The sequence below is a fragment of the Spodoptera frugiperda genome, chromosome 5, assembly GCF_023101765.2.
Source record: "Spodoptera frugiperda isolate SF20-4 chromosome 5, AGI-APGP_CSIRO_Sfru_2.0, whole genome shotgun sequence".
Lineage (NCBI taxonomy): Eukaryota > Metazoa > Arthropoda > Insecta > Lepidoptera > Noctuidae > Spodoptera > Spodoptera frugiperda.
In genome coordinates this window covers 3020649-3044230 of record NC_064216.1, presented here as the reverse complement: position 1 = coordinate 3044230, position 23582 = coordinate 3020649, and the positions used below count along the sequence as shown (strand labels likewise).

General features: G+C 36.9%; 3 protein-coding genes and 1 long non-coding RNA gene across 4 annotated transcripts in view; 2 read left to right on the top strand and 2 right to left on the bottom strand.

Annotated features, from left to right (window-relative positions):
* Positions 1 to 4877, bottom strand: LOC118272134 (beta-1,4-galactosyltransferase 4). Its single transcript, XM_050693677.1, has 8 exons — positions 4545 to 4877; positions 3730 to 3962; positions 2895 to 3027; positions 2134 to 2228; positions 1538 to 1730; positions 1043 to 1165; positions 504 to 593; positions 1 to 235 (listed from the first exon to the last, which is right to left on the bottom strand). Exons 1-8 carry the CDS (start codon positions 4688 to 4690, stop codon positions 37 to 39), a joined length of 1212 nt encoding a protein of 403 aa, XP_050549634.1. The 5' UTR covers positions 4691 to 4877; the 3' UTR covers positions 1 to 36.
* A 156-nt stretch (positions 4878 to 5033) lies between these two features.
* Positions 5034 to 6396, top strand: LOC118271824 (uncharacterized). Its single transcript, XM_035588057.2, has 2 exons — positions 5034 to 5203; positions 5985 to 6396. The coding sequence occupies exons 1-2, from the start codon at positions 5115 to 5117 to the stop codon at positions 6208 to 6210; spliced, it is 315 nt and encodes a 104-aa protein (XP_035443950.1). The 5' UTR covers positions 5034 to 5114; the 3' UTR covers positions 6211 to 6396.
* A 375-nt stretch (positions 6397 to 6771) lies between these two features.
* The window catches only part of LOC118271763 (beta-1,4-N-acetylgalactosaminyltransferase bre-4), a 230692-nt gene continuing 213881 nt past the window's right edge, over positions 6772 to 23582 (bottom strand). Inside the window, exons 3-10 of the mRNA XM_050693666.1 lie at positions 20601 to 20772; positions 19907 to 20199; positions 19139 to 19274; positions 18371 to 18468; positions 16735 to 16921; positions 13866 to 13988; positions 13190 to 13285; positions 6772 to 12806 (exon numbers count right to left, since the gene is read on the bottom strand). Coding sequence (XP_050549623.1) covers positions 12677 to 12806; positions 13190 to 13285; positions 13866 to 13988; positions 16735 to 16921; positions 18371 to 18468; positions 19139 to 19274; positions 19907 to 20199; positions 20601 to 20737 — 1200 coding nt within the window. The 5' untranslated portion in view covers positions 20738 to 20772 and the 3' untranslated portion in view covers positions 6772 to 12676. The remainder of the gene's footprint in view (positions 12807 to 13189; positions 13286 to 13865; positions 13989 to 16734; positions 16922 to 18370; positions 18469 to 19138; positions 19275 to 19906; positions 20200 to 20600; positions 20773 to 23582) is intronic.
* On the top strand, positions 13996 to 15939 carry LOC126910686 (uncharacterized). Its single transcript, XR_007705312.1, has 3 exons — positions 13996 to 14264; positions 14412 to 14459; positions 15785 to 15939. It is a non-coding gene; the product is annotated as an uncharacterized LOC126910686 (long non-coding RNA).

Genomic DNA, 23582 nt, shown 5'->3' with positions numbered 1-23582 from the left:
TTTATAGGCAATTCGTTTATTTACATTCTAATTACATTACTTCATCGATGATACTTTAATTGTGCTTAAATTAAGACGTTTATCATATTCTTTGGTAATGTCTGTACTACTTTTAGTCCCAGCATCGATGTTTACTTGTAAATATGTAAATAAACGTTTCAGCTCCATACTATCTACTGTATATTTTAAAGATGTTAGTCCATCCAGTAAGTATTCTGATGACAGTATAGTAGACCTGAAGGAAAACACATTATTATTTATATACCTACCAAGTAATCATGTTTTTTTAAGTGGGGAAAATCATCCAATGTCTTCTCTTGCCTTGGGCGAGGCGAGAGGGAGTGTCAGGCTCTTACTGACTAAAAACCACCCCGTTCCTACTTTTGCTTTTCAAGCCGGAATCCCGGTAAACCCGCAAGTTAGTTCACAATTCTGGACCTAGTCATGAAATACTGAGGAGTGAGGGTATTTTAATGAATTACTTTAATCAATAAGGCACTTACTTCTGCCACAAAGCTAGGCCTTTTCGTAAAGTCTTGTATTTACCAACAAGCGGGATACTAGTTTCAACGTAATAGTTTGATGTATTCATCCTGAAAAGGTAATTGAATGCTATTATGATGGTGAGTTAACGTAGCACGCGTGGTGACAGAAGGTAAGAGTGTATTTACCATTTCTATTCGTATTGTGATTGTTGTAGGGAACTGACGAAGACTAGAATGAAAGGCTTTGTGACAAACCTTAATCTTTTAAACCTGACAAGCGTGGAGATGATGGATTATGATAAACTCTCTAATGTAAAAAGGTACTTAGTCAGTACTAGACTATCATAAGCACAATCTGAGGGCTTTTTATCTGAAGGCTGTGTGTTCGACGCTCTGATTGGCCGGCGATAATGAACCAACCAATCAGAGCACCGAACGCACTCTCGTTTCGATCTCGTTCAACGTAAAGCAAACTCGTACTAAGGGTAAAATTGTTAATGAGGACTTGTATTTTACGTGTGATGAAAACCTAATAGTATCTTCAAAAATACAATTACCTGTAATACAAATCGTAATAGTCTGCATCATTACCCCAGTAGGCATTTGAAAATCCATTAAATTTAATAAATTGCTGTGGAGTTATTGCAACTGCGCCTCCAATTACTGGCATATATGAAGGTCTGAGAAACGAGAATATGAATAAAATGAGATATGGGTTTTATTATGAGAGGAATATTATGTACCTAGCCACTTTTAAGTTTAGTGTAGAAGAGAAAAGTACTGACAGATAGGTGCTTGTTGGTCATTAAATTACAATATCCAGGTATATTTGGTTCTGGGAAGTTTTACCTTCACAAAAAATATTTCTACCTATACCAGTTTCTGTAATTATCGAAACCGTTACAATTGACAAGAAGGTCAAACAATCATCAGAGAATACTTAGGTATTCTACCAATTAGATATTCTACCAAATATATTTTTCAAATCTACAATATGGCAACACTATTTATGCTTTTGGGCGGAAAAAAATACTAAGAGAGAGCATTATTACTTCTGCGGCCTTTCAATGAGAGCAGCAAGCTGCCTGGGATACCAGCTGCATCTGTACAGGTTTCTGGTATCCGTGGGAATGATGTAAGGGTCATGGAGTATGATGCATTGGTATCCATCCTTACGATACCGCATCGCTTCAGCGAATCCCACGTTTATTAGCTTTCCCCTGTTAAACGGCTGGGTTTTGTTACCTTTGAAAAAGTGAAATTAAGATTTTAATAAGATTTAAAAAGAAATTTTGTAACTTATTGCGAGGCAGCCCTCGTCATCGTGATATCACAGACCGTGGATGGTGTAAACTTAAACTTTCGATTTCCTAAAATTTTCTGGAGTTGAAGTGAGTTGCACGTAATCCGTAACTATGCATTGGCTCCTTACTGTTCTAATCTAAATGGGTTTTGTGTTAGATATAACTAGCGGCAAAGAAAAGAAAAATAATGTCAAAGATAGGTAGGCATAAAACTTAGTTTGTTTTGTTTTTTATTTGTTGCATTGTTCGTTTTGGGGATGGTATCTCTATACATAGTAATATGAAGATTAAACATTAAATAGTATTAAAAAAAGAAAAATAAATATCTACTCAAGTCTACTCACTTTGTTCGACCACAAATACTCGGTAATCCAGTTGTTGTTTAATTAGGAACGGGTGTAAAACGTTCATAAACACATTGAGGTAGCTTTTGCAGCCTCTGTTAAAAATAAAAAAAAAACAATCTAATCAAAAAATATTTTCGATTTATACCTAGATTCGGTGTTACAGGTGTACTTATGCTACGGGAAGCACTTATAATCTCGTATGTTCGTAAATTTTGTTGCTACCGATGAGGTGGTTAAACAATATAAAAATTAATGAAAAAGAAATTGATAAAGCCAGGTAACTTCATTAGCTGCATCTAAAGGTAAGCATCCACAGACCGGCATCGCACGCATCGGACGGATCGCATCAAACGGATTAATTTTTCAGACTACGTCCACTGTATCGGCAGCGATCGAATTGGGTACTATCCTCGGTCAAAAATAAATTATTACAACTTTTCAATACAATAAAATATTAAAAAATAATCACACTCTCATTCATAAATTTGATGAACTATTTAATTTTCGATTTTTTCTAGCTAAATTTCTAGAAATAAGTCTGCTATTTGACGTCAAAAACTTATGACGTCATAACGCACTATTTCATACAAAGTTCATAGAAAATATCGTTTTTGACGTTTCGAAAAGAGTATTGAATTTGACTAGTAGGAAACTAGCCAATTGTCGAGGCGAGTACCAGTATCAAATCCGTTGCGTGCGATGCATTCGATGCGTGCGATGCGGGCGTGTGGACGCTTACCTTAAGAGAACTGTTTTACCTGTAAGCTATAATAACAGCCACACTTTGCAAAGACTTGCAGTTTTCCGGCTGGTAGATACCACCTGGTAGCACATTATTAATTCTGTCTTCAATAAAGCTTTTAACATCATGTGATCGACTCAGTTCGGGACCTGGGGATTGATTGGTATGTTAAATACTAGTACCGACGTTGATAATAAATAAAAAAACACATTTTTGGGGGCCTATTCTTAGTTGGATCCTGAACACAGTAGCGTAAGCAAATCCATCGGATGAGCCCCATTTGCCTAGTAAAACAGAGAAATTTAGGTACGAATCTCTAGACTGGGCCCCTTTTAGCTGGGGGCTTGTAGCATCTAACCGACTTGCCACACTGTAGTTACGCCACTGGACCACATTGCTATGTCGAAACGAAGGATGGGCTGTCGCAACAGTGATCCTCAAACCAATTACCAGGCGTGGGGATTATATTAGACTTTTTTTGAGAGTTGGTTGGATGTTAGTAGATATTTTGTTAAAAACTCGCCTGATATGTAGATATAGGTACGTATTTTTTAGCAATATATATATTTTATTTAAAACACGAGGATTTTCTCCTGTGTCGTGGGTGCGTTTACAAACATACAAGTTCACAAGCACATGACACCCAGACCCGAAATAACAATTTGTGGATCACACAAAGAGTTGTTCCATGCGGGAATCGAACCCGCTGCACATTGCACGGCAGCCAGTTGCCCAGCCTCAGCAACGTATTATAAAAAGTAAAGGAACGTATTATATTATAAGTGAGATTAAGTCACGGACGATGTTGTAATGTACCTAATGTAACAGAGATAATGCGAGAGAATCCTTACCAAGACCAGGAGGCATTTCTGGACAGTTCTGCAACGTCGGTTCAGTAGCAGATTGCGAAGTTTTTTCGAAAATAACAGAATACACAGAACTAGGGGGCACACTCGAGCTGATATCTAACTTTTCTGAGTCATAAGCGTTGAGTTTTGGGCTGCTTGCGGTGGTGACCTCGCTATCGCATCCCGCTGCTATAGACCAGAACCTTGGGTTGAGGGAGCGACGAATTTGATTTTCGCTGTAACAGTATTGGAAACTTTGGGTAGGCACTTGATGATATGATAACGTTCCTTCCCCCGTTCGATTTTTCACCCCTTTAAAAAGCATAGCTGGACTTTTTTGCAATTTATTATGCCTGTAAAGATAACTAAGCAGGCAAAGGTAGGGCCAATCCAAAATTGTGCAACAAGTAGGTTCGCAATTCCCGTAAAGTCACCGAGAGTGCGGGTCCGCGGACAGCGAGCGAGGGTATCTCGCCCCGACCAAAACGAGACTCGATCGTACGATGCATTGCAGATCACCCGTGCCTCATAGAGTCACCAGACAACCACAGATAGGGTCCAGTTATAATATCCGATCCTAAGCTACAGTCAACCTAACGGCTTACCGGGGCTCTGGCTCGCACCAAGAGTAGGAAAGGGTTGACTTTTAATCGGTAAGATTTTGACACTTTCTTTCGCCTTGCCCAAGGCATTAAGTCACTGGATGATTTCCCCCCTAAAAAAGGGATCTTGGAAAATCTGAATTACCAAAATATAACAAAATTATTCATTAGCTATTCACAAATTAGACTACTTATAAAAAGGAGAGATAAACTTACCTAACATTGCTTGGGAAATTGGTGTAGACGTATCGTAATAAGCCCGGTCGAGGGTTGTACCTTTTTATAAAGAAATAATTTGAAATGTTGAGGACGAGTGCCGCTAGTAAGAATATGGTCAGTAGACGGAGTGAAAAGCTCGCCATGTTTTTCAAAATGCTTATTTATCTAAATACATGTAACGTAAAATATCTAAAATGATATATAAAATAAAATATGTAAATATAAAAAAGATAAATGTAAAATGTGTATGTGTAAAAAGATATTTCAAAAAAATATAAGAAAATCAAAACTCCTACGCCATAACTGTAAATGACATATTCATTTATTTTTCACTATCCCTATTTCAAGTAGAAGTAGGTAGCAAAGAGTATAATAAGTACATATAGGGTAAGTAGGTAGGCACCTGGGCACAGATAAAACTACAATAGTAAAAAGGTTTTCATACAATTTGGTCGCCAGAGTTAAATCAATAAAAAGCCACTTGCTATGTCAGACTTGTAATGTCATTTTGGGATCATTGTGTACGTATGTTCGCGTAACATTTTTTGCAAAATTTATAATTGAAAGATGCCGAAATACTACAGGTTCAGAGCGACGACGCCCACTCGGAAACCGAAACGTAACAAGGACAAAGAAAAGGAGAGAGAATTAGAGAAGTGAGTGTTTTGAAGAAACTATAAAATTGTCCTTTTGTAGTGTGTGCCCAGGTATCTTCAGGTTTTCCTATAATCAATACCTTGGATAAAGGTAATTATCCCAATATATAGAGGCCTCTGTGTTCTGTGATTAGGGCTTTAGAAAAGTAAGTACCTTGCTATTTAAAATTGGAAGTGCTAATGTTTTGTTGCATAAATACTTAAACTCTAAAGATTGTAGAATACTGTACCCTTAGTACAAGCTTGCTTTACGTTTAAAGTTATCGAAAAGAGAGCGCTTTTAGCGCTCTGATTGGTTGGTTTATAGGAAGCGGCAAACTCATACTAAGGGTACTGATTGGATTGCTCGGATATGGTTTATTCGAGCAGAGAGCAGCGACCAAGTAGAACGCCGAAGGCGCTATCGTTTTGATAACTTTAAACGTGAAGCAAACGCGTACTGAGGTTACTGAAGTATTTTGTAAAGTAGTATACCTATGTGCGGTGTGATATGACTTAAATAATGGGTAGGTATAAAGGTACGCGTCCATAGGCCCGCATCGATGGCATCGCACGCAACGGATTTTAGTTTGTATTGTATAGAAATTCATACAAATGCGTCCACTGATCCGCATCGTACGGAGAGCATCATCAGCAATGCCTACATGCGATGCGTACTGATGACGTCATACGGAATGCGTGCGATGCGTACGATGCGGGCCTTAAATAATATACAGGTACCTACATAAAGCTAAAGATAAATGAATCATTAGAAGTATCTAATATAATTCTAATGATTTAGAACTAAGTTTGAAGCGGAGAGAAGTTGGCTGGATTTGACACTAGCTTGCACGCCGGCGCCATCTTGGTATTTGCGTCGCACATCATGGCGCGAAAGCCCGCCATTGATGGGCTTGCCGCGGCAACTGGCTGCCGGCCTCCGGGCCTCACTTCAACTCAGCAATAGACCTATCTTTGTATTTAAAATTCCAGCCGTTCGCTCCCAAGACGTCATGCGGCCATTTTAAATTGTAAAAATGTTAAGTGTAAATTATAATTATTTCAAAGTGTAAACCAACTGTGATTCGTGTACATTTTTTTTTTAATTTCGGTCCAATGTGATTGTGAGTAGCGTGCTCTTATTTTTTTTTTTCGTGTGACAATGCCTAAACTTCAATGTTTTGCGATGGTATTAAATTGACTTAAAACTCTCATTTGTATTATTTATGTCCTTGTTTTCTACGATTTACTTCCAATTCCCTCGGGAACGGGGATTGGGGGTAAGGTCGCTAATACATGCTGCGGTCCCGACTCGGAGCAGGGTTAGTTGAACCGGGATGGTTTAATCAGAGACTGATACTTCTATCTATACCCGCCTCACCTAGAGCGGGAGGAATCATTTGATGATTTATCACTCACAAATAGTCCTTCGGAAAGTTGGGAATAAAGTTGAATTTTGCTAACTTAACCTTTAATTCAACACTTAAAGTGATCGTTAGCATTTATTATGGTAATACCTATATTGTTTATTTTCATACATCTGCATCTTTACGCTTTTTATGCTGTAGGTTTAAAATGAAACGAGAAAATAAATAAAAACAAACCATTTTATTTACTTAAAACATTTTTCTGAAATAAAATCTATTATTTATATCACTTTTCTTTAAGTAACTCATGGTCTAAGCTATCGTTATCTAATGTAGGGTATAAGGTTTATTTATAAAGAATTTCGTCTAAGCGGAGTAACACTAAAACTATGTATTTATCAATGGGAGCTACTGTATTTTGCCCAACAGATGGCGGTAGTGTGAACCTCTCGTTTCACGTCCAATAGGGAATTAGCGAATGTCTCACTATTGGATGTCAATATTTGAGTTGCAGTGATTGGACAAAAAATCTCTTTCTGCATTTTGCGCCATCTAGTGACAAAAAACGGTAGCACCCATTGTATTTATAAACGCGAGTACAGGAATTCGTAATCAGTAATTTGAATACATAGTTACTTCATATAATTATCTATTATTGTGATGTCAAGTAGGCCTTTAAATTTTTCGCACATACCTTCAGTAAAAACAGGTACAAATATTTTACTATAGTACCTAAAACCAATTTAACTATGCAGCTGACGATGTCACTAGTTTCTTCGTAAAACAGTATAAATATTGTCATTTGGTACTGATGTCTAATAGTACCATTTTTGCCACCCACATAGGTAATTTGGTTTTATTTTAATTCATTTATTATCATACATTTTAATACAAGTACAGTATCCAAGTACTTATGGAAAGCAAAATTAAAAAAATAAATACATTTGGTTATTACTATATTAGGTATTTGGCTAAAATTAATTACAGAAATAAGGATTTAAATCATTATAAAAATATGTAAATATAAAATTTATTTCATAATTTAGAAGACTTTACATATCCTACAAACTTTAAAGGGGACAGTAATAAAATATAGGTAGGATTTTTTTAATTCCTACCCATGACTAGGGGTAATTTTAATATGGCAACATTAGCAAGTCTGCGTTGAGTTGCCAATAATTTTGAGCATTAAACTTTAAAGTTTGTAGGCTAAGCTTGGTCCAGTCAATCAATCAATAGACGTAAAAAATAGAATAAAAAACTAAAATTTTACTATACTTATTACTGAAAAGGGCAAGCGTTCATCCATTTCATAAAATAATAATTAAAATATAGAAATTACTTAAAATATAAAAATCTGACGTCACGGGGTTTACAATTACGATGTCCATTCCATTTCCAGTTTCTAGCTCAATCTAAATATACATATCATTGCTATTAGGCCTAATAAAGTACACACCATTGCCCAATAATTAGACTTCAGAAAAATAAATAGTTCTATAAACAAACTTTCTAATTTTACAGTAATTTTAAACAATTGTGTGTTCTATTCACTTAGGCATAAGAATGGTTTTACATTCAAATATTTTAAGAGCAAACCAAAAATTTGGTGCTGTTCAAATCTGTCTTTTTTTCTCTTTAGCTATAAGAGTTACAATCGGTTGACAGAACTGCAAATACGCAAAGGCGCGTAATTTTTTTTTACTGGGCAATGGCGTGTATCTTTCACTCATAAACAGATGTATCACATTGTATCCCTTAAAATTAAGTGAATAAGGTTTAAATTAAAATAACAAAGGAATTCACTTCACAGAGACAATGATAAGACTCAGTTCCAGAAAAAAATAAAAAATAGTTAAAAAATTAACGCAGCCATACTGAAATAAGCGCAAGCGATATTCAACCTTAAGTTAGGGTTATCATATGGTCGATTATTATTCAACCTCGCGTTATTTTTCACCATTACAGATTCGGTTTTCTCTGTGGTTAATATGCGCGGGCTTTTACATTGGCACATTAGTATTAACTGATAACAATTTATATTGAACAAATAAAGCAATCTACAACTTCATAAGAGCAGTCATAAAAAACCTTACAATGTAGAAATACACAAAAATAAACTCTATGCTTAAAGAAATTGGTATGAAGATTGTTTAAAAGTAACTTACGTAGGTATACATTAGGGCTTGTGTACACAGCTTGACATTGCTTGTCTACATAAGCCCTTAGAATTGTTTTAACATAAAGCTTTGAACAGTAAGGATATAATTTCTAAATTAAATTGTATTTTGCTAAATAAGTTTGTCTATCTAACTACAAAAGCTATTTACAATTTTATTTATTTATTTAATAAGTACATAGATTTAGTATAAAACATTTTTACATCGTATGGAATATTGGTACAGCATTTATTTTATTTTAATACACGAACCAGCTAATACAGTAATACATAATTAGTTCAATGAGTCTTGGCCTCTTTATCGTGGGACTAAATGAGTGAGAGGTAAGTTCAAACTTCAGTGAGTGATAAGGACAGCGATATGCTTTTACTAGCACTTCAGATACCAATTCATGTCAGCCTGACTAATGGATATTTCGCGATGACTAATTTAGTAGAATACTTTATATCAACAATATATGATTTGCAAACATAATTAAATATTATTATGAAGATTATTACCAGAAGGGATTTATAATAGCGAATCATTTGTTATTACATAGTGTTGACTATCCACAGGAATTATAATTATTTTACAGAGTAAATACTTTAAATGAAATGTGTGTTGTTAACAGGTGTAGACATAAATGGCGACACTGTACATTATTATTTTTTATAAATTGACAGGAGCAAGTGTCACGCTTGAAGTGACATCTGTCATCTGTCTTATGTCAGTCATGTAACATTTTTTTTCGTAGAAATAGACAAAACCTGGCAGGTATTATAGGTACATGATTCTTTTTATTTTGATTTTTATAATTTTTTAATTTTAAGTTGAGCTAAACATGGTATAGTATATTTTAATATTCCGTAACTGCTTAGCAGCACCATAAGTGAACGTTTTGTATTATTATTATTTCCATTTAGGCCTTTTTCCTGATAAAATGACTATCTATGCTATACTTAAAACGTAAACGGTAAATAAACTTTTTATTGTATTATAACTTTCGTGAGATACTAAATTAATTATTATAAGAAAGAAAGAAAAAAAGGAATCAGTTTATTTGCACCATTTAAAAAACAATAAACATAAAAAATCATATGATAAAAAAGACATAAAAGTCACGGTGCAAATTATAGATGTCTGCTTACTCACGTAACTATTTGACGAGGAACTCGACTAGTTTCAAGCCATACTGGAGATCACCGCCATAGATTAAATAAAGTGCGCGTGAATCCAGCTAACTTTACGTAGGTAGCTGTTTCCTGTGTGAGCAGTCCAAGAAATCTTCATGTTCATATTCCGGACGAGCTCACTAACAATGTTGTGTATGCTGAAGCTCTCAATTAACTTTCTGTCGCATTGTCACGATCACTTTTTTATTTTTGCAAACTTTTCGTCACTGTCAGTAATTTACTGCTACATGCTACTTATCAAGGTCGGAATTACTATGAAAAAAATACTTACTACAGAACGCGAGCTCAACAGCAGTAGCTCAATAGAGGGATCTCCTTAATTATTATGGGCCTAGCCGTATTTGGGTCCAATTGATATCTATAAGATGTCATTGTCAGAGTTACTCAAAATGGAGAAATAAAACATCCACGCGAAGACCGACATCCGCGCGGACGGAGTCGCGGGTGGAAGCTAGTAATATAATAAATGTACATAGATAAAAAAAATATAAATTACTATATCACGAAATAAAATTATTTATAACATGAATTTTAAATACTTTTGTCTTTTAGTAATATAATTTACTCCAAATAATGGCAACACAGAATTCGAGAGGTGAATAGATAACGTATGAGGGGAGAATAAATGTTGGGGAAATGTTCTAACATCTTCTCACCCATTTGAATTCTACTCACCCCGTTTTTCGGCACATTATTTTAAGTAATAGGTCATACAGTGGTTTTAGTACCAGAAAACTGGGAGCAATGTTATTGTTCTCGTTATTTACTTAGTTACATGGTTGGTACGAGTATTTACGAGTTGGTCTCGATCAATTCATGTCCAAATTATTGGAAGAAGAATAAATATAACAAAGTTAATGATTTAAATGAAGCTTGGCTTGGAAACACTGGTTGGTAGACTTCAGCATTATTGAGAAATATTGTCGAAAATCACATTATAAACAATTCAATTTTTTTTATCAGTCATGCGTTCGCCAGCCACTGCTGAGTAAGGTATCTTGGGTTAGATTCTCAAAAACACATTACAGGGGCCTTAGTCTGCTATAACAATTGTGTCAGAATGGTCGATCATTGAGCAGTGCAAGAGGAAAGGAGCTATACAACCTACATAGCTCCGTCCCTCTTGCACTGGATTTTTAAATTAAAAAATATTTGTATGGGCACAGGACTACTAAACCTCCTATTATATGGGACATACAAGTGGCAAAAAGAATCTCATACTTGTCCCTTTGTGTAATAAAAGGCGTAACGGTATGTCATGTCATATAATATACAATATAGAAGATATATAAAATTATCTTCTAAAGATGTGACTTTTCGAGTAGCTTCTAGTACGACGAGTGTAGAGGTAGGGGTGACCTTCAGTTCCATATAGGAACAATTTCGTTTAATCAAATTTATTTGTAAAAATGCTCTGTTCTGTCCCAAGATATTATTCTAACTACCTACCTACATTGGATAGGTAGATGAACATTTAATAAATTTTTATTTTTGTTTCGTAACTGACATGTAAATATTGCAAACACTCTTCTTTGCTGTCTATCAGTGCTGTCATCAAAAATGTTGAAAATAACTTGATGGCTTAGTACGAGATAGTTTTAACAAGATCGAAACGAGACCGCAGTCGGCGCTCTGATTGGTCGGCTCCAATGAATCAACCAATCAGAGCGCAGAACGCTGTCTCGTTTCGATTTCGTTAAGAATACACTCTAGTAGAGTAGTAGTAGAGAGTCTAGCAGAGTAGTAGAGAGAGAGAGCAGAATATACTCTAGTAATTAAAAACACTGTATGAACGTGTCAATAAATTTTTAGAAATTATATCTTTCCTACCAAATGCTCTGATGAATTTTATTACATAATGTTTAATAGTTAATAAGTATAATATTATATTATTCAGTAGTAAATGTACTTCCATCACCTACGCTCTGAGCGTAATAATAATTCTAAGTAGAATTGTTTTATGTACTATATTGTCACTCTGTACTTTACATAATAAAATGCCCTCCTCGCATATCTACACTATCTTCTTTATATATATACATCTTTTTACATCAAATTTTCCTTTGTCAAACTTACAGGCGTAACCAATCGAATTAGTCTTCAATTTTATTATATTCTTGCTCAGCCATTTGTCATAAATTTACATACGATTTTTTTAAAAGCACGAAATAAGATCACAATTAAATGGTGTAAAATATTTATATATAGATATCGTATACCTAATAAGTTACAAATAAAATAATAAACATTTATAACGCATACATTTTCTTACAATACATTTGGATGATATTATTACAACGAAAGTAAAAATATCTCAAATATTAACTTAAAATTTACATTCTATATTGAAGAATTAAATTAATAAAAACGCCTTTTTTCTTAAGCATCTATGTTTATAAACAGCAGACAAATTCCTAGTGTTGCCATTTATTTAGATTGAGTAACTTACTAGTAAAGTTATGACATAGAAAAACGTGGAATGATTAGAAAATGTTGAAACAACAGTCGTTATCTACTTACAATTAATTACTTCATTTAATAACATTACATAACATTGTAATCATAATTGTTGCACAATCACAATTGACAAGACGTTTTATAACAGTCCGTTTGCGTTTTCACGAATTTGGTAGTTTTCAAACTTCCATTTTCTACCGTAGAAAGGTATTTTTTTTGTCAGGCAACACTAGATACCTGTCATTATCGTAGTGTCAGTGCACTGAGCGTGTGTTACCGATCATCGCCAAACAGTAGCTTGGCGAAATATGTCCATCAGCTATGCTCGTCTATATTTGCTAATATATGAGTGTAGAGATGATAGTTTATCACTTGTTTCACTTTGTAGTCGAGATTAGACAGGCCGTCTTTGAGGAATGCTTTACTTTGCGACAGAAGCTGATACCTGGAATGTTTAAAATAAACATTGATATTTTGAAAATATACAGGCATAGAATTATAAAAATGATTTATGACTGCCTCGTTGGTCGAGTGGTCGCAAGTGCGACTGCCGGAGAATGGGGTTAAGGTTTCGATTCCCAGGTCGGGCAAACTAATACTGGTTTTTTTCGGTTTTTCGAAAAATTTCTCAGTAGTAGCACGGAGTCTGGAATTGTGACCAGTATATGGCAATAGACTCACCCCCTATTACATGGGACTTATAACAGAAATGGTGAAAAGTCGGTGTACATTGTATAGCGGCATTACGTGCTGTAATGTGCGTCTGTGCTTACCCGTGGGTAAAAGGCGTGACGTTGCTTTAAAAGTTATACAAGTTTTAACACTTACCTTTTAGGATTAGGTCGTTGTTTCTTGTGAGTCAACATCTCGTATCGCGCTATAGACATCGGATACCTTGCTATGTGGTAATTATTTATTTTTAACCTGAAACAATAAAGTTAGAAAATTAAGATAAATAGCAGCATGATCGTACGCTTATGATAAAACGACGTGACGTGACAATCGCTTACTATGAAGCGTCGTGAGGACACGCTTCTGATACACAGCATAACAGTTTCAGGAAACAACGAATATACAACAATTTTTGATATAACTTCTGTTCTGACTGCCTCGTTGGTCGAGTGGTCGCAAGTGCGACTGCCGGACTAGGGGTCTCGGGTTCGATTTCCGGGTTGGGCAAAGTACTACTGGGCTTTTTTCGGTTTTCGAAAATTTCTCAGTAGTAGCACGAAGTCTGGAATTGTGTCCAGTATATAGCGATAGACTCACCCCCTATTACATGGGACTTATAACACAAATGGTGAAATGGGGGTGTACATTGTATAGCGGTTAATGCACACGTAATGCCGCTTATGGCATTACGTGTCGTAATGACCACCTCTGCCTACCCCTTCGGGGATAAAAGCGTGACGTTGCGTTGCTTCTGTTTTGATAAACATAGACCAATACAGAGATAAAGATCGGTTTCGGCATGATAGAGACATTGATTAAATAAATTGCTTACCTATCCGCCATATCATCATCCTCGCCCCCCCACCCCCAGTACTTGTTCGAGTAGCCGTTCACTTTGCGCAGCTGCTCATTGGTCATTGCTGACACACCACCGAATAAGTTCTTGTATGGTAACCTGGAAAACGAGAAATGAACTTTATTGTAGAGAACGTTAAGCTCAAATTTCGATGCGATGCCACAAGTGGTGCGACGTCTTAAGCTATGGCGTATGGCGCTATCTAAGGCAATAGATAATAACATAATAAGTTACTTCTTATTATTAATCTGAAATCAACCCTACTGTATAAGGAATAGAGTTGAAACTCATTTAAAAGGGTAAATAAATGCTTACTTATATTTAAACACAGACAGCCGCCGAGAGATGGCACCACCGTGTCGAACAGTAGACGAGGTTCATGTATTTTAATCTAAAATCAACCCTACTGTATTTGAAATAGAGGTGCTATTAATTTAGAACAGTAAGTACACAAACTTACTTATATTTAAACACATCGACAGCTGCCGATAGATGGCACCACCGTGTCGAACAGTAGACGAGGTTCATGTATTATAATCTAAAATCAACCCTACTGTATTTGAAATAGAGGTGCTATTAATTTAGAACAGTACACAAACTTACTTATATTTAAACACATCGACAGCTGCCGATAGATGGCACTGCCATGTCGAACAGTAGACGAGCTTCATGTATGTTAATCTAAAATCAACCCTACCGTATTTGAAATAGAGGTGCTATTAATTTGAAACAAACTTACTTATATTTAAACACATCGACAGCCGCCGACAGATGGCACGACCGTTCGAACGAGGTTCATGTGAATCTAAAATCAACCCTACTGTATTTGAAATAGAGCTGCTATTAATTTAGAACAGTACACAAACTTACTTATATTTAAACACATCGACAGCTGCCGATAGATGGCACCACCGTGTCGAACAGTAGACGAGCTTCATGTATGTTAATCTAAAATCAACCCTACTGTATTTGAAATAGAGTTGCTATTAATTTAGAACAGTACACAAACTTACTTATATTTAAACACATCGACAGCTGCCGACAGATGGCACCACCGTATTGAACAGTAGACAAGCTTCATGTATGTTAATCTAAAATCAACCCTACTGTACTTGAAATAGAGTTGCTATTAATTAAGAACAGTACACAAACTTACTTATATTTAAACACATCGACAGCTGCCGATAGATGGCACCACCGTATTGAACAGTAGACAAGCTTCATGTATGTTAATCTAAAATTAACCCTACTTTATTTGAAATAGAGGTGCTATTAATTTAGAATAGTACACAAACTTACTTATATTTAAAGACATCGACAGCTGCCGATAGATGGCACGACCGTTCGAACGAGGTTCATGTGAATCTAAAATCAACCCTACTGTATTTAAAATAGAGGTGCTATTAATTTGGAAGAGTAGACAAACTTACTTATATTTAAACACATCGACAGCTGCCGACAGGCACGACCGTTCGAACGAGGTTCATGTGAATCTAAAATCAACCCTACTGTATTTGAAATAGAGATGCTATTAATTTGAAACAAACTTACTTATATTTAAACACATCGACAGCTGCCGATAGATGGCGCGACTAAAATCAACCCTACTGTATTTGAAATAGAGATGCTATTAATTTGAAACAAACTTACTTATATTTAAACACATCGACAGCTGCCGATAGATGGCACCACCGTGTCGAACAGTAGACGAGGTTCATGTGAATCTAAAATCAACCTTACTGTATTTGAAATAGAGGTGCTATTAATTTAGAACAGTACACAAACTTACTTATATTTAAACACTTCGACAGCTGCCGATAGATGGCACCACCGTGTCGAACCGTAGACGAGGTTCATGTGAATCTAAAATCAACCCTACCGTATTTGAAATAGAGGTGCTATTAATTTAGAACAGTATACAGACTTACTTATATTTAAACACATCGACAGCTGCCGATAGATGGCACTGCCGTGTCGAACAGTAGACGAGGTTCATGTGAATCTAAAATCAACCCTACTGTACTTGAAATAGAGTTGCTATTAATTAAGAACAGTACACAAACTTACTTATATTTAAACACATCGACAGCTGCCGATAGATGGCACCACCGTGTCGTAAAATCAACCCTACTGTATTTGAAATAAAGCTGCTATTAAATAAGAACAGTACACATTCTTACTTATATTTAAAGACATCGACAGCTGCCGATAGATGGCACGACCGTTCGAACGAGGTTCATGTGAATCTAAAATCAACCCTACTGTATTTGAAATAGAGGTGCTATTAATTGAACTTACTTATATTTAAACACATCGACAGCTGCCGATAGATGGCACCACCGTACTGAACAGTAGACGACCTTCATGTATTTTTATCAAAAATCAACCCTACTGTATTTGAAATAGAGTTGCTATTAATTGAACTTACTTGTATTTAAACACATCGACAGCTGCCGAGAGATGGCACCACCGTGTCGAACCGTAGACGAGGTTCATGTATTTTTATCTAAAATCAACCCTACCGTATTTGAAATAGAGGTGCTATTAATTTAGAACAGTACACAAACTTACTTATATTTAAACACATCGACAGCTGCCGAGAGATGGGACCACCGTGTCGAACAGTAGACGAGATTCAAGTATGTTAATCTAAAATCAACCCTACTGTATTTGAAATAGAGCTGCTATTAAATTAGAACAGTACACAGACTTACTTATATTTAAACACATCGACAGCTGCCGAGAGATGGCAATACCGTTCGAACGAGGTTCATGTGAATCTAAAATCAACCCTACTGTATTTGAAATAGAGTTGCTATTAATTTAGAACAGTACACAAACTTACTTATATTTAAAGACATCGACAGCTGCCGACAGATGGCGCGGCTGTGTCGTGCAGGAGTAGACGTTCCTGGTGTCAGTGGGCAGCAGGTCGATGTCGTGGAAGATGAAACAAGTGAAGTTTGGCTCCATTTTCTGACTCTCCACGTAACCCACGTTCATTAGCTTGGCACGGTTGAACGGTTTTTCACCTGGAAACATTTTTGATTTTTATGGAATAAGCCGGTAAATATGGGGGAGGCCTTTGTTCAGCAGTGGACGTCTCTCGGCTGATGGTGATGAAGCCGGTAAACGAGTAGATGGATCACCTGATGATAAGCAATCGCCGCCGCCCATGGACACTTGAAACCAGAGGCGTTACAAGTGCGTTGCCGGCCTTTTGGGGGTTAGGAATTTAACGTTTGTTGGGGAATCGGGGTTTGGGAATGAGGGTAATTGGAGCTCCGGTAACTCTCACTCACACAACGCAAGCGTTGTTTCACGATGATTTTCTGTGAGGCCGTGATTATGAGCTAATATGTACATAACTACTCTTATGTACCAGATATCAGTAAGAAATTCTATACTCTTTATATCTAATTACCACATATAAAATCTAAATAATTTAAATACCTTCCGAAACTACGCAAGAGGTGTATCTTAATAGAGTTAAACTTACGTCGTTTTTTACTTCGACTTGACAAAAAGGAATATCTTGGAAATGGCTTGAATCTTATAGGAACGGTCACACTCCAGAGTAATGGTTCTATATTGTAGGTGGACATTGGTTTAGTAAATTAGGTTGGGATTCTAAGGGGGTATTGGTAGAAGGGATTTAGGGGAAATTGCCATGTGGTGATAGCGAGTCATTACTTGATTTTCTCCTGTGTCGTGGGTGTGTTTACAAACATACAATTTCACATACACATGACACCCAGACCCGAAACAACAATTTATGGATCACACAAAGAGTTGCTCCGTGCGGGAATCGAACCCGCTACACGTTGCGCGGCAGACGGTTACCCAGCCACCGCGCCAACCGTGCAGTCAAAGTGTCGTGCAGGTATGTATCTTGACTACACATACACTACACACACAGAGAGACAAGGTATCAAGGTCTTGGACAAACATGAACCTTATAAAATTTAATCTCTAATCCGCCTGCCAAGCGTGGTGATTATGACAAAGCTCATGCCTTTGCCCTTTAAGAGTAAGCAAAACTACAGAGCACCACCTTATTATAACTGACTAGCTACTTCCACGCGGTTTCAGCCGCTCTGCTTGGCTCCTATTGATAATATAATGTTTTATAGCCTATAGCCTTCCTCGATAAATGCGCTATCCAATACCAAAAGAATTCAAATAAAGCTTCAGCTTTATAATATTACTAGCTACTTCCGCGCGGTTTCAGCCACTCTGCTTGGCTCCTCTTGATTGTAGCATGATGTTTTATAGCCTATAGCCTTCCTCGATAAATGCGCTATCCAATACCAAAAGAATTATTTGAATCGGATCAGTAGTTCCGGAGATTAGCGCGTTCAAACAAACAGAGTCTTCAGTTTTATAATATTAGTATAGATTAGTATAGATATATATTCTTCAATTTCCATTGTACTCATGCAGCTGGTATTTATTAAAATCACATAATCAAAGAATTTTACCTTCTTGTTCAATAATGAATATTCCATATTCTATTTGTTGCTTCATCAAGAAGGGATGCATGTGGTTTACAAATACTGCTAAATGTTGCTGTCGATCTCTGTAAAAAAACAAACAAGTAATTTGAGTTATATTTATTTTGTTTTATTCATTTACATTAGGCAACAAAGGCCCAAATAAATTCAATAGGTAAACAAAAACATAAAATACTATAAATATATTATTATGATATTAAATTATTGTGGTCACACTTTATTATTAATTATTGTAGTTATAGAAAACAAGGAATATCGTGCGTTACTTTTTTTTACCAAATGTATGGGTAGAAATGGCTTGAAATACATAGGTATATATATAGGTAATAGTTAACGAAACAAGACCGCGTTCGGCGCTTTTGTTTCGATGTCGTTAATCGAAAAGCAAACACGTACTAAGGGTACAGTTTAGTTCTCAGTAGCGCCTCTGGTGACAAATTCTGGCACTATAATACCTACAGCGCCATCTATTGAGTGTAATGAAGAATGTTAATATTACGTAAATCAAAAACATACCTACACATTATTATATTTAAATAGCTTTAAAACATTATTAAGCGATAATCTACTACTTAGTTATTATAAGCGGTGCAGTTTGGGGGACTGTATCTACCTCCAAACTGAACTTCAGGGAATTTCTTTTCTACCGTCGCTAATTCCATGTCAGTTTTATTGGCTTTTATGGGGCCTGAAAAACGTTAACATTCTCCATTGTAAAACTATAACAAGATTTACCTGTATGGCACTATGATAGCGACTTTATGCCTCGCGGTGCAGTTGGGAGGACTGTATCTACCTCCGAACTGAACTTCTGGGAACTTCTTTTCTACAGTCGCTAATTCCATGTCAGTTTTATTGGCTTTTATGGGGCCTGAAAATAAATTATACATTAATTTAATTAATTATTTTGATGGACGTAGTTACTAAGGGATTTTTATCTATATCTATATTAGTTTCTCTCGAAGACTGCCTCTTGCCTGTTGGTCGAGTGGTCGCAAGTACAACTACTGGGCAAGGGGTCTCGGGTTCGACTCCCGAGTCCGGGACTACCGGGACTGGTATTTTTTCGGCTTCTCGAAACTTTCTCAGTTGTAGCACGGAGTCTGATTGTGTCCAGTATATGGCAATTTTTGATTATCTTGTATAGAAACTCATACAACTGTGTCCATTGATCCGCATCGTACGGACCGCATCATCGGTAATGCCTACATGCGATGTGTACCGATGACGTCATACGGAATGCGTGCGATGCGAGTCTGTGGACGCTTATACTTTTTTTTTTAATGTTAAATGGGCCGACGTTTGGCCGCTATCTCGCCTGATGGTAAGTGATAATGCGACCTACGGTGGAGCACGTCTGCCCATAAGCAACCTATTCACTCGGGCTTTGAAGACACCCAGGTTATACCCATCAGGAAACACAGACTCCGGCAAGGAGTTCCACTCCCTAGCAGTTCGCACAAGGAAGCTTGAAGCGAAACTTTAAAAAGTGTTTAAACTTACCCAAGTCAGTAGGAAGTTCACATAGCGGTAGACTGCCCGAATCATTTCTGTTACCACTACCCATGTCCACCGTAGTTTCGTTGTTAAGATTCTCCATCAACCTGGTTAGGAGTATGGAGGTTTGTGACGTCTGCGGTGGCTCGGATATCACTTTGGTGGCCATAGTCTGGTTGTAATGTGTTACTGTATTCTTGCCCTCAGGTACCATATTTGTTGTGTTCACTGTGGCTGGTTTTACCATATTCAGCGTGGCTCCACGATTACCAGTTAACAGTTGTATTTTGTCGGAATTTCTGAAATTCAATTGACATTTTTATAATAACCTCAGTAATACTTAAAAGGGTTGGAAATTGCTGGGGTGTTTTCGATTTTTCGAAAATTTCTCAGTAGTAGCACGGAGTCTGGAATTGTGGCCTGTATATATTATGGCAATTGGCTCACCCCCTATTACATGGGACTTACATATAATACGAATGGTGGAAACTGGGTGTACATTGTATAGCGGAAAATATCAACATTATAAAATTTACTTGTTGACACTGAAAACATTCCAGATTGTATAAACAGTACTGAAATATAAATTGAGAAGGGAAAAGAATCTCTTGTGGGGTTAAACTAAAAACGGTAAGACTATTTGAATAATGTATATATACAGACTTAGCTTACGAAGTTAAGTAGGTAAAAATGTACGTACAAGTAGGTCCTGAGCGGGGAGGCGTCGAGGATGGAGCCGAAGAGGTACTCCACTGCTGCTAGCGCCAGCACGAAGAGTAGAAGGAGGCGCAGGACGCGAGACGCGCGCCCGCCTCCTGCGCTTCCGGAGCCGCCCATCAAGGCATGCAGGGCGCGTGCGCACACGCGGACCGCTGCGAACAAACCATTTATTGTTAAACAGGTAAATTATCAAATAATGTATCAGAGATGTAGTGTTTGTGTCAGTATAGTAACTGTAAAGATAGTTACATATATGCACATACGCTGTCTCGTGCACACGGATGGTGGGGCGCGCACGGTAGTATACCATAGACTATACATATATGGGTATACGTTGAGACACGGTCGAGAGCGGACGTGCGCCTGCACATATCGTGTGTTGTCGAGCCAGTGCCAGTTTGTAGTGATCAGTGTGAGTATATTACAAGAGATATTGTAAAAATCAATAAAAATCTTTAAATGTTCAATGTGATGGAGTTTCTTGCTCGTTCTTCTACATTCGAAGCAACACTTTGGAACGAGCGCCTACCTTCACTGACGGACAGACTGACGGACAATTCAATTTGACGTTTCAAAAGTGCCTAATTTAGGATTCATTGAAATAAATGCTTTGACTTTGACTTTACTATCGAAGAACTTCATCGCATGATCGGATGAGTTCATCCGTGATCATGGCGCTTGCAACAGTGCCGAAATATTGGAAACTCATAGAAATAGAAAAACATGGTAAATATCCCGTTTCTAGTTCTAATACTAGTGTTAGTGACCATGTCAGTTTAAAAACTTAAACCATTTATTGTTAAACACTTTCAAAACAAGCTAACTATAACTGAGTAGAGGGCTTAGTACGAGTTTGTTTTACGTTTAACGAGATTGAAACGTTATCACGTTCAGCCCCTGATTCGTTGGTTCATTGCTGCAGGCCAATCGAACACGCAAATTTTTCGATCTCCTTAAACTTAAAACAATATCGTACTAAGCTCTCTGTACTAGTGTAGTACTTTCTCTGTTAATATTTCACACATAAGTTATAAGACGATGTTGGTGCTGTTTTCCCTAAAAAAAGTGCACAAAAACATATTTTATTTCTATAAGTATGAATTTTTAACACACGCGCAACTCTTGTCTGTGAAAAAGTTGTTCAGTTCTTTTTTATCTGAAACGTATCTATAGTTTATTTTTTTACTAAACGGTTATATTTATCGCACCCATGCTTACGGTGGCTGGGGATCATCTCGCGATCCCTGACATCCAGAGTGTATCCCACAAGCGCGTCTCTCATTCACCGCACCTCTTTTTTAGCTAGCATCACTGCTTCACAAAAAGACAAGATAGTAAGCTCTCTGAGAATACGGTGGTGCTCAACTCAAGCAGGGCACATTGCCGCCGCAATAAGCGAGCCCAAAAACCGAAAACAAATCAGTCAGTTGATCCCGCGTATGTCTGCGCTACATTTAAGAAACACTATGTTTATGTTTTGCTATATGGTATACCTTTAAAGAAACTCGGTTGCCATTCAAGAAAAAAAAATACACGACACACGACGCGGCGATTGTCGTGCTGCTACTGAATATGACCCTCCAGCATGGCTTGAAACTAGTCGAAAAAAATACACCTTCAATGCCTCAGTTTACCTTTGCATACAAATTTCTTCAATTTCTTTACCACCGCACAGGGATACATGTACTCTCTTGGAATGCGACCAGCCACCGAAGACATCATTATTGCTATATTCGGTGACATAACTGCGTCCCTTTAATCGCCTGCCAAACATGGGGATTAAGGCGAAACCTCGCAGACCTTTGGTTAATCAACCATTGAAATTATAAAAATATATTGTACAATTTAAACTTAATAATATTATTTTATGTCGTTTAGAAGTATTTATTTATATGACATTTCTGTTGGAAGTCAAATGTCATTTATTTTCTTTTTTTACATATTCCGCTGCGCCTAGCGGCCTCCATGAAGTATGTATTTCTTCAATAAGGATTCTTATTTAAAACAAATGAGAATATTTTATGATAATTTTGGTTAACTTTTATATTTTTACTTTTTTTAGGGGGAAAATCATACAATGTCTTCTGGGAGTGTCAGACTTTTACTGACTAAAAAGCACTCCGTTCCCTCCTGCTTTTCGAACCGGAGCCCGGTAAACCCACTAGATAGTCCGCAGCTGCGGATCAGGCCTACTGGGCCCCATCTGTAGTGGTATGATGGCACTTTGAGGCGCGCACGGAACGAGACACGCCATACGCACAGGGTCTGTTTTTGGAACTTTATAACTATGATTCGATATTTTAAGAATGTGTTTCATAGTGTCAATGGTAACTAATCTGATCGATCCGGGTATCAAATGTAAGATGTAGGTCGTGCTAGTCAGCCAACAGAACAGTCAAACGATCGACTTATGTAAATAAAAGCAAAACACACAAAAAATAATTTAAAGGACTTGCTCAACGCATGACGGAGAACATTTTACTTTTTTTTGCATTTCCCAACGGTCCGCAGCCCAATCCGATTTGGCTCGAGCAACGCCCAACAAAACAAAAATCGGAGAGGTGGTTAAAAAAAAACCTTTTTTTCTGTATTTCACATGTTTACGGAGAGCAAACCGAGTAGTATGAAATGAGTATGATTTATTTGTTTTTTTTTTTTAGGTTAACATACCTAAATGTATTTGTGTGTGAATACTTCTGTTTTTGCTACACCCTGAACCCTGGTCCTGGGTAGTTACTAGATTCCTGGTGATCTCTATCACAGGTATTACCTATCACAGACATCAGTCTTTATTAAGTACTACTATGTGACTCTGTACAATTGATGATGAGAAAATAAATAAATAACTGATTATTCTTATTTTAAGCGGAGTCACTGTCGTTTTTCCTCCTTACCACACTTCTTTTTTTTAAGGGGGAAAATCATCCAATTCCTTCTCCCGCCTTGGACGAGGCGACACTGG

What these genes read in the sequence shown, in the direction of transcription:
- LOC118271824 (XM_035588057.2), top strand. Translation starts at nt 5,115, where the DNA reads ATGCCGAAATACTACAGGTTCAGAGCGACGACGCCCACTCGGAAACCG. An exon ending in AAGGAGAGAGAATTAGAGAA is followed by an intron (nt 5,204 to 5,984) that starts GTGAGTGTTTTG and finishes CTAATGATTTAG; the next exon opens with AACTAAGTTTGAAGCGGAGA.
- LOC118272134 (XM_050693677.1), bottom strand. Translation starts at nt 4,690, where the DNA reads ATGGCGAGCTTTTCACTCCGTCTACTGACCATATTCTTACTAGCGGCA. An exon ending in AGAAATGCCTCCTGGTCTTG is followed by an intron (nt 3,028 to 3,729) that starts GTAAGGATTCTC and finishes ATCAATCCCCAG; the next exon opens with GTCCCGAACTGAGTCGATCA. An exon ending in CTCATTGAAAGGCCGCAGAA is followed by an intron (nt 1,166 to 1,537) that starts GTAATAATGCTC and finishes CTCGTTTCTCAG; the next exon opens with ACCTTCATATATGCCAGTAA.